A 13,409-nucleotide genomic window follows, 5' to 3' on the forward strand; every position below is an offset into this window, starting at 1 on the left:
TTCTGCCTTCTTCATTGAGGTCTACGGGAAATGACATCTGTTACTCTATTCCTATTGTAATTATGGGTAGGCCATAAATCTGGAAAATGACTAAAAGCTGTTACACTCGCTTTTTGCGTGCGAGATCATATAGGCAGCGGCAACTCAGGACAACTTCCTGCATTACATAAAAGCTATAGCACAGGGCTGTTCTCAGTGTCCATCTCACTCCTACTAGAAAAAACACACGAGGTGTACCGATTCTCCTTAAAGTAATCTAGTAAGTGTAGGGAATCTTACAGGAAATGCATGTTGGGGAAAGTATGTAAATAAGCTCTCCCCCAGAAGGGAGAAAAACATGTCTCCTCTAGTGCGCCACCAATACGTAGCCATCCAAAAGGCATTCACTGAGCCATTTAGGAGTGTAGGTGTCTCTGGTTTGCCTGATATCTCTAGTTTCAAAGCTCTTTAATAGATATTGCGTTACAGGGTAGCTCCCTATCGGTGGCACTAGAGACAGATGCTCACTTCCATCTTACCAACGGAATAATTTTGCCTCTTCTTCAAAGATTTCCATTGCTCGAGATTTGAAGGATCAGCCTGGTTCATTCAACTAAGTGTCAAGACCAAATGTTGCACTCATTTCAGAGGAAAGGTGACTAACCCCACCCGACAACCATTACAGGAGCACAGTCATGAAGGTGTCAGTAATGAACATGCCCATAGTATATTGCATACTGTCGGTTCGCATCCTGTACAACCACACAATTGCTTAGCATTCTCCTCAGTGATGTGCTAATAGCACAGTCACAACCTTATCTAAACAATCTCTGAAATAAAAAGTACTAAGACAAAGTTGAAGAAAAGAGCGGGTGATGCGAGAAGACATCTTGGAGCTGCCTGTTCTCATTCCATGTAATTGCCTAGTGATTTACCTCCTCCTCTTTCGTGTCTCTTTTGATCTGTTGACATTCTGCAGGCCTGAAAGGAATGGCTGTGTGACCTAGATGTTTTACAAGGCACTCAGCCTACGACTATCAGGGACATGTTTAATGGAGTATTGTAAAGGTAAGATATTGGATTTTCCCCATGGTAATTACTTGTTTTGAAGACTTTGGTGATCTTTCCCTCTGTAAGTGATGTCTGTCGGGGCTCGCACAAAGATTGCTCATTTTAATCTAACTTTCATTCCTTGATAATGTTTTACAGAAAATGGAGACATGACTAGAGGGAAGGAAAGACTGGGAAATGCTTTATATTACAGTTTTACCTTTAGTTTTTTCTCTTGACAACATAAAAGAAAGGTAATAACCATTACATGATTAACCATTAGCAAAACCGACATATAACGCTATAACAGCAAAAGAAAGACCTTCATTAACTTCCCCAGAGTTTATAGCTAGAATTTAGAATGGATTAGAATAGTAACGTTGTACACTGGGTAGGTAGTACCATCAAAGTATATAGGAACAGAAAGGGTACCCCTTATTTTTAAGAAGATAAATAGGCTAAAACATAGTTTATTAGGAAATAAATCAAAACAAAAAAACCTGCGTGTCCCCACCAAAAATCAAAGAGAGGCCTCTCAATAATATTACATCTGACCTGCTATGCAGTAATAGTTAATAGAAGAAGGGAATAGACAAACAAACTCTTCTATGAATCTTATTCAATTGTCTGCTCAAACCCCTGCCATTGATAAGACATAACTACTGCTGATAGCACTAATGATAACAATTTAACGGGCACAGAAAATACATTAAGAGATCTAATCAATCCTACGCATTGGGTGTTACACAGCATGATCCAAAGATGCCTACAAGGAAAATTTTGTAAACCATTCGGAGCGCACATCTAGTCACAGAAGGACCTCTAACCAAATTGGAACAGGCATGGGCCAAAACCACAAAGAGTGAATTGAGAGCCAATGTCTGTCTGATATCTAAAACAGAGGCTCGTCTACATTTCTGCTTCATAGGAGTATATTTTACCCGGTGTAGAAGTCACACTTGAAATATCATTTTAATTTAGGGGAAATAGCAATTAAATTAATGTCAGCTAAATGTAAAATAACCTAATGCAGGCAATGATAACCCAACAAACCTTACATGAAATTTTATTCCCTTCTCTATATATGCTGTGCAACTGAATGTAACCTATTGTCTTCACCAAAGCTGTCCAGCAGAACAAATGAGCGGAAAAATACAGAAAATACTTGATTATTCTGGATCTCAAATGATAAGAGAAGAGACAATTGTGAAGACATCTGTGTATACTATATTTCTATTTAAAACCTGGTCTCACATCAGCTTTACAATACTGTGATTCCAGTGTAATCTGCACTACAGGCTTATTAAGCTTAAAGGGGTTATCCAGCTTCCAAAAATTATCTGAAAATACATCCACAGCAATGCTAAATACTTAGTTTCATTGAGCAGCCTTTACTTGGCTTTATTTTACTTGTATCTCTGTCAATTACATGCAGTGAATCTGAAGAGACTACACTTACCAAGATGTATCTCATTGCTGAAGTAAAATAAAGTCAAGAAAAACCTACAAAAGGGAACATTGAATACATAGCATTGCTGTGGATGTATTTGCAGATATTTTTTGGCAGTTGAATAACCCCTTTAAAGTGACTCTGTCGGCAGGAAAATGGAAATGAAGCCAATCTTCAATAGGGCTGCCTGCACAGTTTCCAAATATGACTTGTTATTGTGGACCGCTGCGGAATTGTACAGAAATTTCGACTTTTAGAATAATGAAAATAATGTTAAAAGGGATTTCAAGGCATTTACTCAGCAGCTCAACACTAAACCCATCTATGGGTAGTACCCGGTATTGCAGTTAAGCTCTACTGATGTGACTAGTGCTGAGATGCAATACCACAAACAACCTGTGGACAAGTGTGGTGCTGTTTTTGAAAAAAAAGCAACCATACTTTTCTAATCCTTGGCAATGTCTGATAAAATGTGATTGACAATACTTACCACTTTTTTAAAGTCATCTTCGGCTTCGTCCAGTTTCCCTTGTTTCAGCAGTAACTGTCCCCTCTGTAACCTTGCCTTAAAAAAAACAAAAAAAACAAAACATATATTATAGGTAATCACAAAGATACATCACTTTTATGGATAAATCCCTTCCCTAAAGATTAAAGGGGTAGTTTTAGAACAAACAAAATATATATATAGTTCCTCATGTTGCGGTGACCCCAAACCAAAAAATAATTTTGATGGCTACTTCATAACTGTAAGGGCTAGTTCACACAGGGGGCGGTATAGCGGATTTAGGGACAGAGTGACGCGGGGAGCCGCATCACTCTTGGGTCAAAACACGCCGCCCCCCCCCAGTGTCCAGCTGTGAGCGCCGGTGAGTGTTTTGTGCTCTCTGGGGCGAAACAATTGGTTTATTTTTAACCGGACACAAAGACAGACATGCAGGACTTTCTGTCCGATTAAAAAAAAAAAAAAAAAAAAAAAGTAGCCGCAGAGAGCACAAAACGCTCACCGGCGGGCAGTAAATGCAGGTTTCCGTCTTCTGCCGGCAGAAAACGGAAACCCACATAACGGAGTTCGGGCACAGGTGTGCACCCACCCTAACAAGTAAAAAGTGTTTCCACTATAAATTATACCCAGAAATTAACTCTTTGAATGTCTAAATAATATATAGTAGTTGTACACAATATACACATGCAGGTACAGTAGTCATCTGTATCAGGTCCCGCACAAAACACTATTTATACAATAAATTATGCTGGAGAATATTTTGCCATAGAATTGAATAAACAAATTAAAGTCATATTAAAATAGCCACATTTAAAATTACAGCTTTTACCTTAAAGAGGACCTTTCATGAGTTGGGGCACATGTGGTTTTATATACCACTAGAAAGCCAAAAGTGGGCTGAATTCAGCGTACTGTCGGCTTTCCCGTTCTGTGCCCCCGGTGAAGAGCTATCAGTGCCAGTACCATAGCTCTTCACCATCAGAAGGGTGTTTCTGACAGTCAGTTAGAAATGCCCTTCCTCACAGCAGCGCCTATAGCACTATACTGTGAGAGCAGTGAAGAATGTCTCCCTCCCCTCCTGACTACACGTCCATAGAAGAGTACTGGGCGGGGAATGTTGCTCACTGCTCAGCGTCATCACTGGGCAGTAAGCAACGCCCCCTCTCTCAGTACAGTGCTATAGATGCTGCTGTGAGGGAGGGCATTCTCCATGTGCCCCAGATGGTAAAAGGTCCTCTTTAAAGAGTTTACCCACAAATAAAACCAAATTTAGATTTGTAGACAAGTAAAAGTTAAAAATAGCTTTAACCCGTTTAACAAGAAAGGTGAAACAATCCAGAAAGAACCTGCTGCCCCACACTGCCTCCTATTGTAATGGATCGCCAACAATAACAATTAAATTAAACAATACATTAAAGGGATCCATTCACAGTGAAAACAAACATTCAGTCTGTGTGTAGCATGTTGTAGAGCAGAAGCCGAGGACAGCGATAAATAAAAGTTTGGAGGTTATTCACTGTAACTTTTTCATTTTAATTCCTACTCATTCTGGGTTTAGTTGTCTAATGGGAGGCCCTACACACTGGCTATCAGTGAATGACTAGGACCACACACTGGACTCCAAAGCCTAGCATGAGCAGAAACTTAAAGGGTTTTTCCCGGGCAAAAATTTTATATATATATATATATATATATATATATATATATATATATATATATATATATATATATTTATTAAAGTTCTATTTGTACTATTAATGGGTTAAAGAGGACCTTTCATGGTTTGGGGCACAGGCAGTTCTATATACTACTGGAAAGCAGCTCTGAATTCAGCGTACTGTCGGATTTCCCGATCTGTGCCCTGGGTGAAGAGCTAGTGGTCCCGATACCGTAGCTCTTTACTGTCAGAAGGGCGTTTCTGACACTCCGTCAGGAACGTGCTTCTGTACAAGCAGCACCTATAGCGCTATACTGTGTGAGCGAGGAGGAACGCCTCCTCCCTCTGCTCACAGTACTCGTCCATACACAAGTGCGACCACCCCGGGAGAACCGTGCAGGAGGCTGGATTGTCACGGTGACCTTATAGGCACCAGAACTTCCAGGAGAGGTGCACAGGGTAATAGGCAGAGTCAGTTAGTTGTGACGCCAGTTGGAGTATTGAGACACCCGCTAGTCCCTGGGCTGGAGATGGTGATGTGGGTGCCAGTGCTCTACTCCAACAAAGAGCTTTAGCCCAGGGCGTAGCTACAAGGAAGGCAATGTCCAGGCCAGGATCAGTAGAAGTGCTCACTGCTTTATTTTAACAGGCATCTGCTGGCCACTTGTCCTGTAGCAGTGAGCTGTGGCACAGTGGCTTGTAGCTGGCTGACACCTTCCCATGTATTAGCAGAGAGTCTAAGATGTCTGCAGATCCAGATTCTGGTCTATTGCAGGGGCTCATTTACCTTGTAGAGGTGGGTGCAGGCTGCCAGGGTTATAGCTCTGCTTAGCCTGATATAATCCTGTCCTCTTACTGATAGTAATGCAGCTTCTCTGTCCTGCTGCTGCTGTGGCAATCCTCACAGCACACAGTGTCTGAAACACAAGATGGCCACTGCCACACTTCTCCTTGCTTCTCCTTCCCTGGCTCTTACAGAATACTACTTCCTTTCCCTACTATGACTATTTCCTGTTCAAGCTACAGATCCACTCACCATAGTATGTGTTGCTATGGAGACCACAGCTCACTAGGACAAGTGATACCAGAGAACAACAGCTTAACAACATTACACAAATGAATACAGAATAAACATGACAACATATACAAACTATCATAACATGTAAGGCACTTATATGGCCAAATAACCATTAGTAACTCCTTTGAGGGGGTTACACAAGTATTATCAGGAGGGGAGGGGGCGTTCCTCCCAGGTCTCAGAGCACAGCGCTATTGGCGCTGCTTGTACAGAAGGATGGTCCTGGCAGAGTGTCAGAAACGCCCTTCTAACTGTGAAGAGCTACGATACCGGGACTGCTAGCTCTTCACCCAGGGCACAGATCAGGAAAGCCGACAGTGCGCTGAATTCAGCGCACTGTTGGCTTTCCAGTAGTATATAGAACTGCGTGTGCCCCAAACCATGAAAGGTCCTCTTTAAGAAGTACATCCATGTGCCTTTAGCGATTTCTGCCTCTCTCTGGGACCTCCTGGTATCTTCTGCATTTGATTACATGGTGTAGCTTCCTGTGCTTCTACCCTACAATTACCATAATGCTTTGCTCCCTTCCCCCCTCCATCTCTCACTCTTTTACAACCCCTTCCCTGTCTCCATAGCTAGCCCGCTCACTACTAGCCCTTTTCAACTAACTCCCCCCACAATACTTACCTGTCTCCCAGTCTCCTCCTGTTCTCAGTGTCCTGGAGTGCTGTAGGCCTCCCACACTGCCTGGAGCTGGGCCCAACGTCACTTCCGAAAGACGTCACGGCTCACTTCTGGACCAGAAGCAAAAGAAGATAGGCAAGTATTGTGTGCCAGCTTCCCAGGCACTATTGTGCGTACGTGGGGAGCTGGCAACAAAAGAAGAGGAGGCGGCTTTCCCTGGATAACAAGTCAGCATCGGCTCCAGAGGAAATGGCAAATATAATGGGGCTTCAGGCTGGGCGAGACTGATGTAATCGTTCAGGATATGGATTATACCAGTCACCCATTACATCATAACAAATATATGACAAATTCCATTCTCTTACTTGCATAGTGCCAACATATTCAGCAGCACCTTACAGACAGTGTCAGTCACTGTCCCATTATAGAGCTCACAGTCTAAATTACCTATCAATATATTGGAGTGTGTGAGGAAACTCACACAAACATTGGGAGAATATATAAAATTCTTGCAGATGATACTATACCATTATATAATCTGCCAAATGGTTCCTTTCAGTAGAAGGGGAAAAAGTGTAATACACAGCAGAGCCAAAGACTGGGTACAATTTCCAAAGACCGCTTTACTTATGTCAGGTAGAGTCCACATCTCATTTCAGTCACATCCACCAATACTTGAAAACTCCCGAGTTCTGTTTCACGTACTAGAGGTTTAAACCTTCTGAAGTGGCGATTACAGAATGAAAAATACTTTTGAGCAGGTTATTTTTCCTGCCCTGCAGTTAAGCTTTGGTGGTATTACGTACTGATGTGAAGTCTGGTTTCAGCTCAATCACTCGACTTAAATCAGGAATTGCGGCTTTAGATTTGCCCATGGCCAGGTACGCTGTCGCTCTTCTGTAGTACGCCAGATAGTTATCTGGATCACCATCTACAACAAAACCACAGGGAGACACTAAGATGGCATCAAGTAATATCTGTAAAGCAGACCTATAACCCTAACTGTACACCTATTAAATGTATACAGCTAGCACCCAACTCATTGCAAAGCAGAATATATGTTCATTTTAACTGACGGGATATCACTACAATGGTTCAACGCACAACTTCTATGTATACCTACAATGTGTAAAGTTGTCACACACACACACATTATATATATATATATATATATATATATATATATATATATATATATATATATATATATATACACTGTATATCAGAAGAGTTTAGGTATGCTTTACAAATAACTTAATTGGTAATGTTACCAATATATACCTATGGCCATCTTTCTCATGCATTACTCACCAATAGCCGAATGAAAATGGGATAAAGCATCAGCAAGTTGCCCAGCAGCTAACAACTTCTTCCCCATTTCAAGATGTTTGTCTACTTCTGCATTTATTCCACATTCCCCACCTGTAAGGCAGAATATCAAAAAGTTATGTAAGATCATTTCACTTAAGAGTAAAATTGAAGCATTCCTCTCAAACTGAACCAATGAGAGCCCACAAGAGCTTACAATCTAAGGTAAAGGTAGACTGCTCATATGGTATTATAGCAGTAGTATGAGTATTGTAGATTGTAAGCTTTTGTGAAGAAGTGGATTTTCAGTATCCCAAGGCAACACTTTGCAAATGATGCCCCCTAACAAGCTGAAGTTTTTTTTTTTTGAACATACAAATGGAGCATGAGCATACACAGTGTATTTTGAAAGCCTACATAACATGTTACATTTCCTACAATTGAATGCCACTGACTTTTTACCACTTTCCATAAATCAAGTAAGAAAGCTTGCAATATATTTATCACTCTTATTTCAATAGTATTTCATAATTTATTTTATTTATTTAAAAAAAAAAAAAAGATACAAAGAGCATTGACAAAAAAAAAAAAATGGGAGTCAGGAGAAGTGACGACAAAACAGTCCCAGTTCAATGGTAAAAGATTTGAGTTTCTAACAATGGACTTCTCCCTCTCACTCCTAAACTGACTTTCACTCTGAAATATCTGCTTAATTTGTGTTGCTAGACCAAGAGATGGACAGAAGGTTACAGAACTGTCATAATACAGCTCACAGGAGAAGTCTATGGAGTGAGAAGGGAAAAAACTGAACTGAGTGAAAAATGAGAAGAGAACGACACAGATTGAGATCACTGCAGAGAACAGAAAGCATTAGATCTCTCAACAAGTACTTTATTTACATCAATAAAGATCAGAACTCTATAATGTCCTACATGGTCCTGTAGCTGTGCGAATAAGAAAAAGTTATGGAACAGATTCTCCTCTACTTTCTGTGTGCTGTCCAGGGAAGACACCATAGCAGCCAGTCTCCACCCACCAGCTCAGAGAGAGAGGAGAATCCCATATAGAGCCTGCCAAAGGGGAAAACTGATAAAAAAAATAATGCAGACTGCAAGTCATATGATGTCCATCATTATTCCTTATGCATGAACACTGTACTACTGAGTTATGCAAAGTTTGATGAAAGGTTAGGTACACTGAAGCTGAAAATAAAGCCAAGGCTTTCATGTTTTTGATAAATTTAGCAAGTCCTTATTCCAGAATTGGTCACTTCAGTTCTTTGCAGCCAGGAGGCACAGGGTCGGTAAAATTAGCATGTGAACTAAACAAGATATGCTTTCTATAATTAATGAAAGCTAATACGTCCATGTGCTTAGCCCGAGCAGTATCAGTGCTGAGGTAATAACTACCCTGTAAGCATTAAACATGTTATCACTACAGAATAATCCTAATTACAGAGGAGTCTATATACACAAACAAGAAGCTAACAATTGACATATGGCATCAGAAGTGTTCTCATTAGCTGGCTACGCTTTCAGTACCTGTGGGCTGCATCAACAATACCTCTCGAAATGCCAACTCCTTACAATTGCGGCAAGCTACTCAGGAGCTCTAATTACACTTATTTTTATTATTATTAGTGCCATACAACAGCAACCACTCTTTAAAGCCGAAAATAATTACCGACTAATAGTATCTTCTGATGCTTCATTATAACCAGATTAACGAACATTTGTATCATTAAAGCTAACAGATCTACATACATAGCTGGCACTCAATACAAATCTTGGAGGAGCTTCAGTACATTTAAATAGGCAGTACACAATAAGAAAAACATGGCTGCTTCTTCAGAAAACAGATTTTTTTTTTTATTCCATTTGCTCCTGTATATACATGTGTGCTCCAAGCGTATTGATCACCTCGGGGCTAAGGCCAAGCACACGGCTTTTCTTAATATACTGATAGGTGTGCTCTTTCACATTGTGACTCGATTATAATGTTCAGAATTTAATTTAAAGGGGTATTCTGAATCTTTATACTGAAGACCTATCCCTAGGATACGTATTCCCTATGAGATTCAGGCCCCTACCAGAGAGCAGCTGTTAGTCAAGAGCACTGCAGCCTCTTCCCTGTGCGAGTGACGTCACAGTCACATAGTACAGCGTCAGCTCAGTCCCATTGAAGTGAATGGGACTGAACTGCAATTCCAAACACAGTCTGAACATAATGTACGGTGCTGTGCTTGGTGTTTAGCAGTCTGCAGCATACACCCCAGCACTGTCATATCTACAACCAACTGATATGTAGGTGCAAGGAGTCCATCCCCCATTGATTACATACAGATGTCAGGAATATGTAACACCCACAAAACCTTTGTAATCCAAACATCATTAAATCATGTAACATATGTTACCTACAAATAACACTGCCCACAGAGGTCTACACTTACGGCTCTTCATCCATTTCTCTTTTTTTTATTATAGTAATTATTTTCACGGTACCTAGATTCATAAGAATCTTATCACAAGATGCTAGCAAAAGAAGGAACCCATTAAAGTTAATGACAGGCTTTTTTTTTTCAGCACTGAATCTGACGCGGATTCCACCCCAAATTCAGCGCCATTTTCCTCCGTGTCAATGCACCCTCACCTGCCAGTTCATTTATCAATGATCCAAGTGCCATCTTTAACTTGCAGATTCCAGGACTGATACCTTACAAGGCTGCTAGGAAATAATGGCATTACCACATAGCACAGCAAGAGGATTACTCACAATACAAGAGCAATACTAGATCAGGAGCTTCAAAATTATCACCACATATACTCCAGTACTAAATGGATTTGTATTGCCTAAAGGCATTCCTCTAATAAGTATAAAGGTAATAAATTTGGTATAAATGTAACCATGGAGAAGGGAACTAACACTGGCACATAAGAAACATGATGGGGCTGCTATATGGACATTAGAGAGTCTGCACAGTAACAGCTGTTGTCCTCGGGCTCTAAGCTCAGGGACCCAGGTTTAATATAGTGTTCACATAGTCGATTTAGGCTCTGTTTACATCTGCGATGGCCACACCATATGGAGAGTCCATTTCCCTCTCTGCATGAAAAACGTGGAGAGAAAACCGCTGCAAACAGCAGTTTTCTCTCCACAATTTTCGCTGTTCTTGGGTTGAAACCAAAAGGAAACCACACGGACCCCTTTATAGTCTATGGGGTCCACGGGTTTCCTAAGGTAACCACTTTTTTTTTTAATGCGGATTATGTTTCCATTCGGGGGTCCCCAAGCGGATCCCCCCAACTGAAACCCATGCGCAGATGTGAACCAAGCCGTAGTACTCATTCTACCAGCACATACAAAACTCTTTGAAGACTTACATACCTTTCCATATAAATCAACATACCATAAGCTGAGTAACTTTGTACCATACCTACATTACTCATCCTGTTCTACATTCTAGTTCAGATACGCATACACAAGTTTACTGGCTTCAGAGCTGAAATCTCCAAACATGCCTTCCTGGCTCAATGCCTGTACAGACCTTGCCTTGGTGATTCTTCCACGCATGTAGTATGCAGTTTGGTTTTTTTTCAATGGAAGCCTTGGTATGAAATATTGCAGCAGATGGCACTATTCTATATACACACACACACACACACACAAAGTATAACAGCATATACCAGCCTGATGGAGGCCTAAAGGTCACCTGACTCCTATCAGGTGAATGGGGGAACCAATGGATATGTTTGGCATATGATACATCAAGCAAAGAGTGCCAAATGCAGTGAGAAAGCACCTTAAGGCTGGGGCTTCAATATGATCTTGGCCAAGTCTCCTATTGTATCGCCTTGTAACTCCTTCAGTAACATAAGTTAATGGAGTCATGTTTGCGAACCTACATATGTTGCAACATCTTGTCCCAAAAAACCCACACATACAAAACAGTAGTGCTTACTTTTTTGCAACTAGGAATAATGGTCACAGCATCCCAGGGTCACAATGCAACTCCATTCAAGTCACATTCTAACCCAGAGGGTTCTGCGACTACAACCTCCAGCTGGAAAAAATTTCAAGCAAGATTCAACTTTTTTTTTGTAACTAGAACTTACAGGACAATACAGGTCTCAGTCTGACTCCAATAACATTAAGGGAAGGATTTGCAAAGCAACCAGGTCATCTTTGGTCACATGACAGGAGTCACGGCCAAAATTACCATGTAGCCCCAGCCTAAATAATACAGGAGATTTGTAAACTCACTCAATTATTTATTTCTTTATGTAAGTAATTTTTCAAGATGTATGTAACTGTGCAATCAAATGTGTAGGAAGGAGCAAGACGCTTTAAAGGGTGTCTTCCACCTCCTCCTAGCATATTCAACTGTCAATAACAGATTATAGAGCACATACCTCTGTTATATATGGCACTTATGTAGTTTTATGCAACTGAGGCAGTTGGTGCACTGGGGGCAGGACTTCAGCATTTAGGAGAACTGCCCTTTATGCTCAGACACTTACCATTTTCTGCTGCACCATCCCATGAAGTTAGGAGTTGATGTTCCCATTGTTACACACCACCCATCCTACCTGAGCAATAAGAGCAGTGCTCCAATGGCTGACGTCCCATCCCCAGTGCACCAACCGCCTAAAGTCCAGGTCACATCTGTGTTTGGGTTTCCGTTCGTGGAGTCCACTTGGGGACCCTCCAAACGGAAACCTAATCCATATAAAAAAGCGGTTTCCTTAGGACCTCTGCAGACCCCATAGATTACAATGGGGTCCGTGTGGTTTCACACGAAAAACGTGGAGAGAAAAGTGCCGCTTGCAGGACCTTTCTCTCCGTATTTTTCATGTGGATAGGGGGATGGAATGACGCCAATGCAGATGTGAACCGGGCCTCATTTATATAAGACTTGAAAGCAGTTTTTCTCAAAATCTACAAACATGACGCACTTAACAGCAACATGATGTTTATCACTACAATGTGAACTATGCTTGAGGGAGGTGCTAGACTGCCTTCACTACAATGGCCTCCATATGTACACAATACCCATTCTTGTCACATTGTGCCCCACTAAGAAGGGTCATCTGTAAACACCTGCTCTAGTTCTATAGGTGAACAGCAGGCAATCATAAGGCAAAGAACATGAAGCAGTGCAGCCCCAATGGAGACCAGCAGGGTCCCCACAGGTTAATGGGTAGTCTATATGCTAATGTCACCCACAATAGTATCACCAGCGTGCTGTAGCAAATACAAGACTATGGTAACTATTAGGGCATATAAGGGTTAAAGCCCCCCAGTTATAAAGTCTCTCATGGCACAGACAGCCTGGTATGACAGGACTACATAGACCCCAGTGACAGGACCGCCATGGCCCAGTGCGCACAGCCTCTCCCCTTACCTTCATACTGCAGATCAAACAGGACAAGCAGGAAGGGGAAGAAGGACAGGAGCTTGCGGGCACAGGCGCTGGGGGCCACCATCCTGCCACACTACACACACCGCGCGTCTCCGGCACTGTGACAGCGAATTGTCCTGCTCCACTTCAACTAGTTCCCAGTAAGTTGAGCGCTGGTCGTGGTGAGCTCCGATTGGACAGAAAGCCGGTAGCCCCGCCCTTCTCCTACAATTGGAGAACGTGGAGCGTCGGCCGGAGAGGGAGGCGGGGCCTGGTGTCTCGCGCGCAGTCTTCACCTCTAGCTTCCGGCACGTTGCTCTGCCAAGGAAAACACTACAGCTGCGGCACATACGTGTGACG

The 13,409-nt window shown here is 41.8% G+C and overlaps 1 protein-coding gene across 1 annotated transcript in view; it reads right to left on the minus strand.

The window, feature by feature from the left end:
• Positions 1-13,196, minus strand: part of DNAJC3 (DnaJ heat shock protein family (Hsp40) member C3) — a 33,859-nt gene extending 20,663 nt beyond the window's left edge. Inside the window, exons 1-4 of the mRNA XM_075265302.1 lie at positions 13,053-13,196; positions 7,655-7,765; positions 7,150-7,274; positions 2,970-3,044 (exon numbers count right to left, since the gene is read on the minus strand). Of these exons, the coding sequence (XP_075121403.1) occupies positions 2,970-3,044; positions 7,150-7,274; positions 7,655-7,765; positions 13,053-13,134 (393 nt within the window). The 5' untranslated portion in view covers positions 13,135-13,196. The remainder of the gene's footprint in view (positions 1-2,969; positions 3,045-7,149; positions 7,275-7,654; positions 7,766-13,052) is intronic.
• Between the last annotated feature and the right edge of the window lie 213 nt (positions 13,197-13,409).

This window comes from Leptodactylus fuscus, chromosome 2, assembly GCF_031893055.1.
Source record: "Leptodactylus fuscus isolate aLepFus1 chromosome 2, aLepFus1.hap2, whole genome shotgun sequence".
Classification (NCBI taxonomy): Eukaryota; Metazoa; Chordata; class Amphibia; order Anura; family Leptodactylidae; genus Leptodactylus; species Leptodactylus fuscus.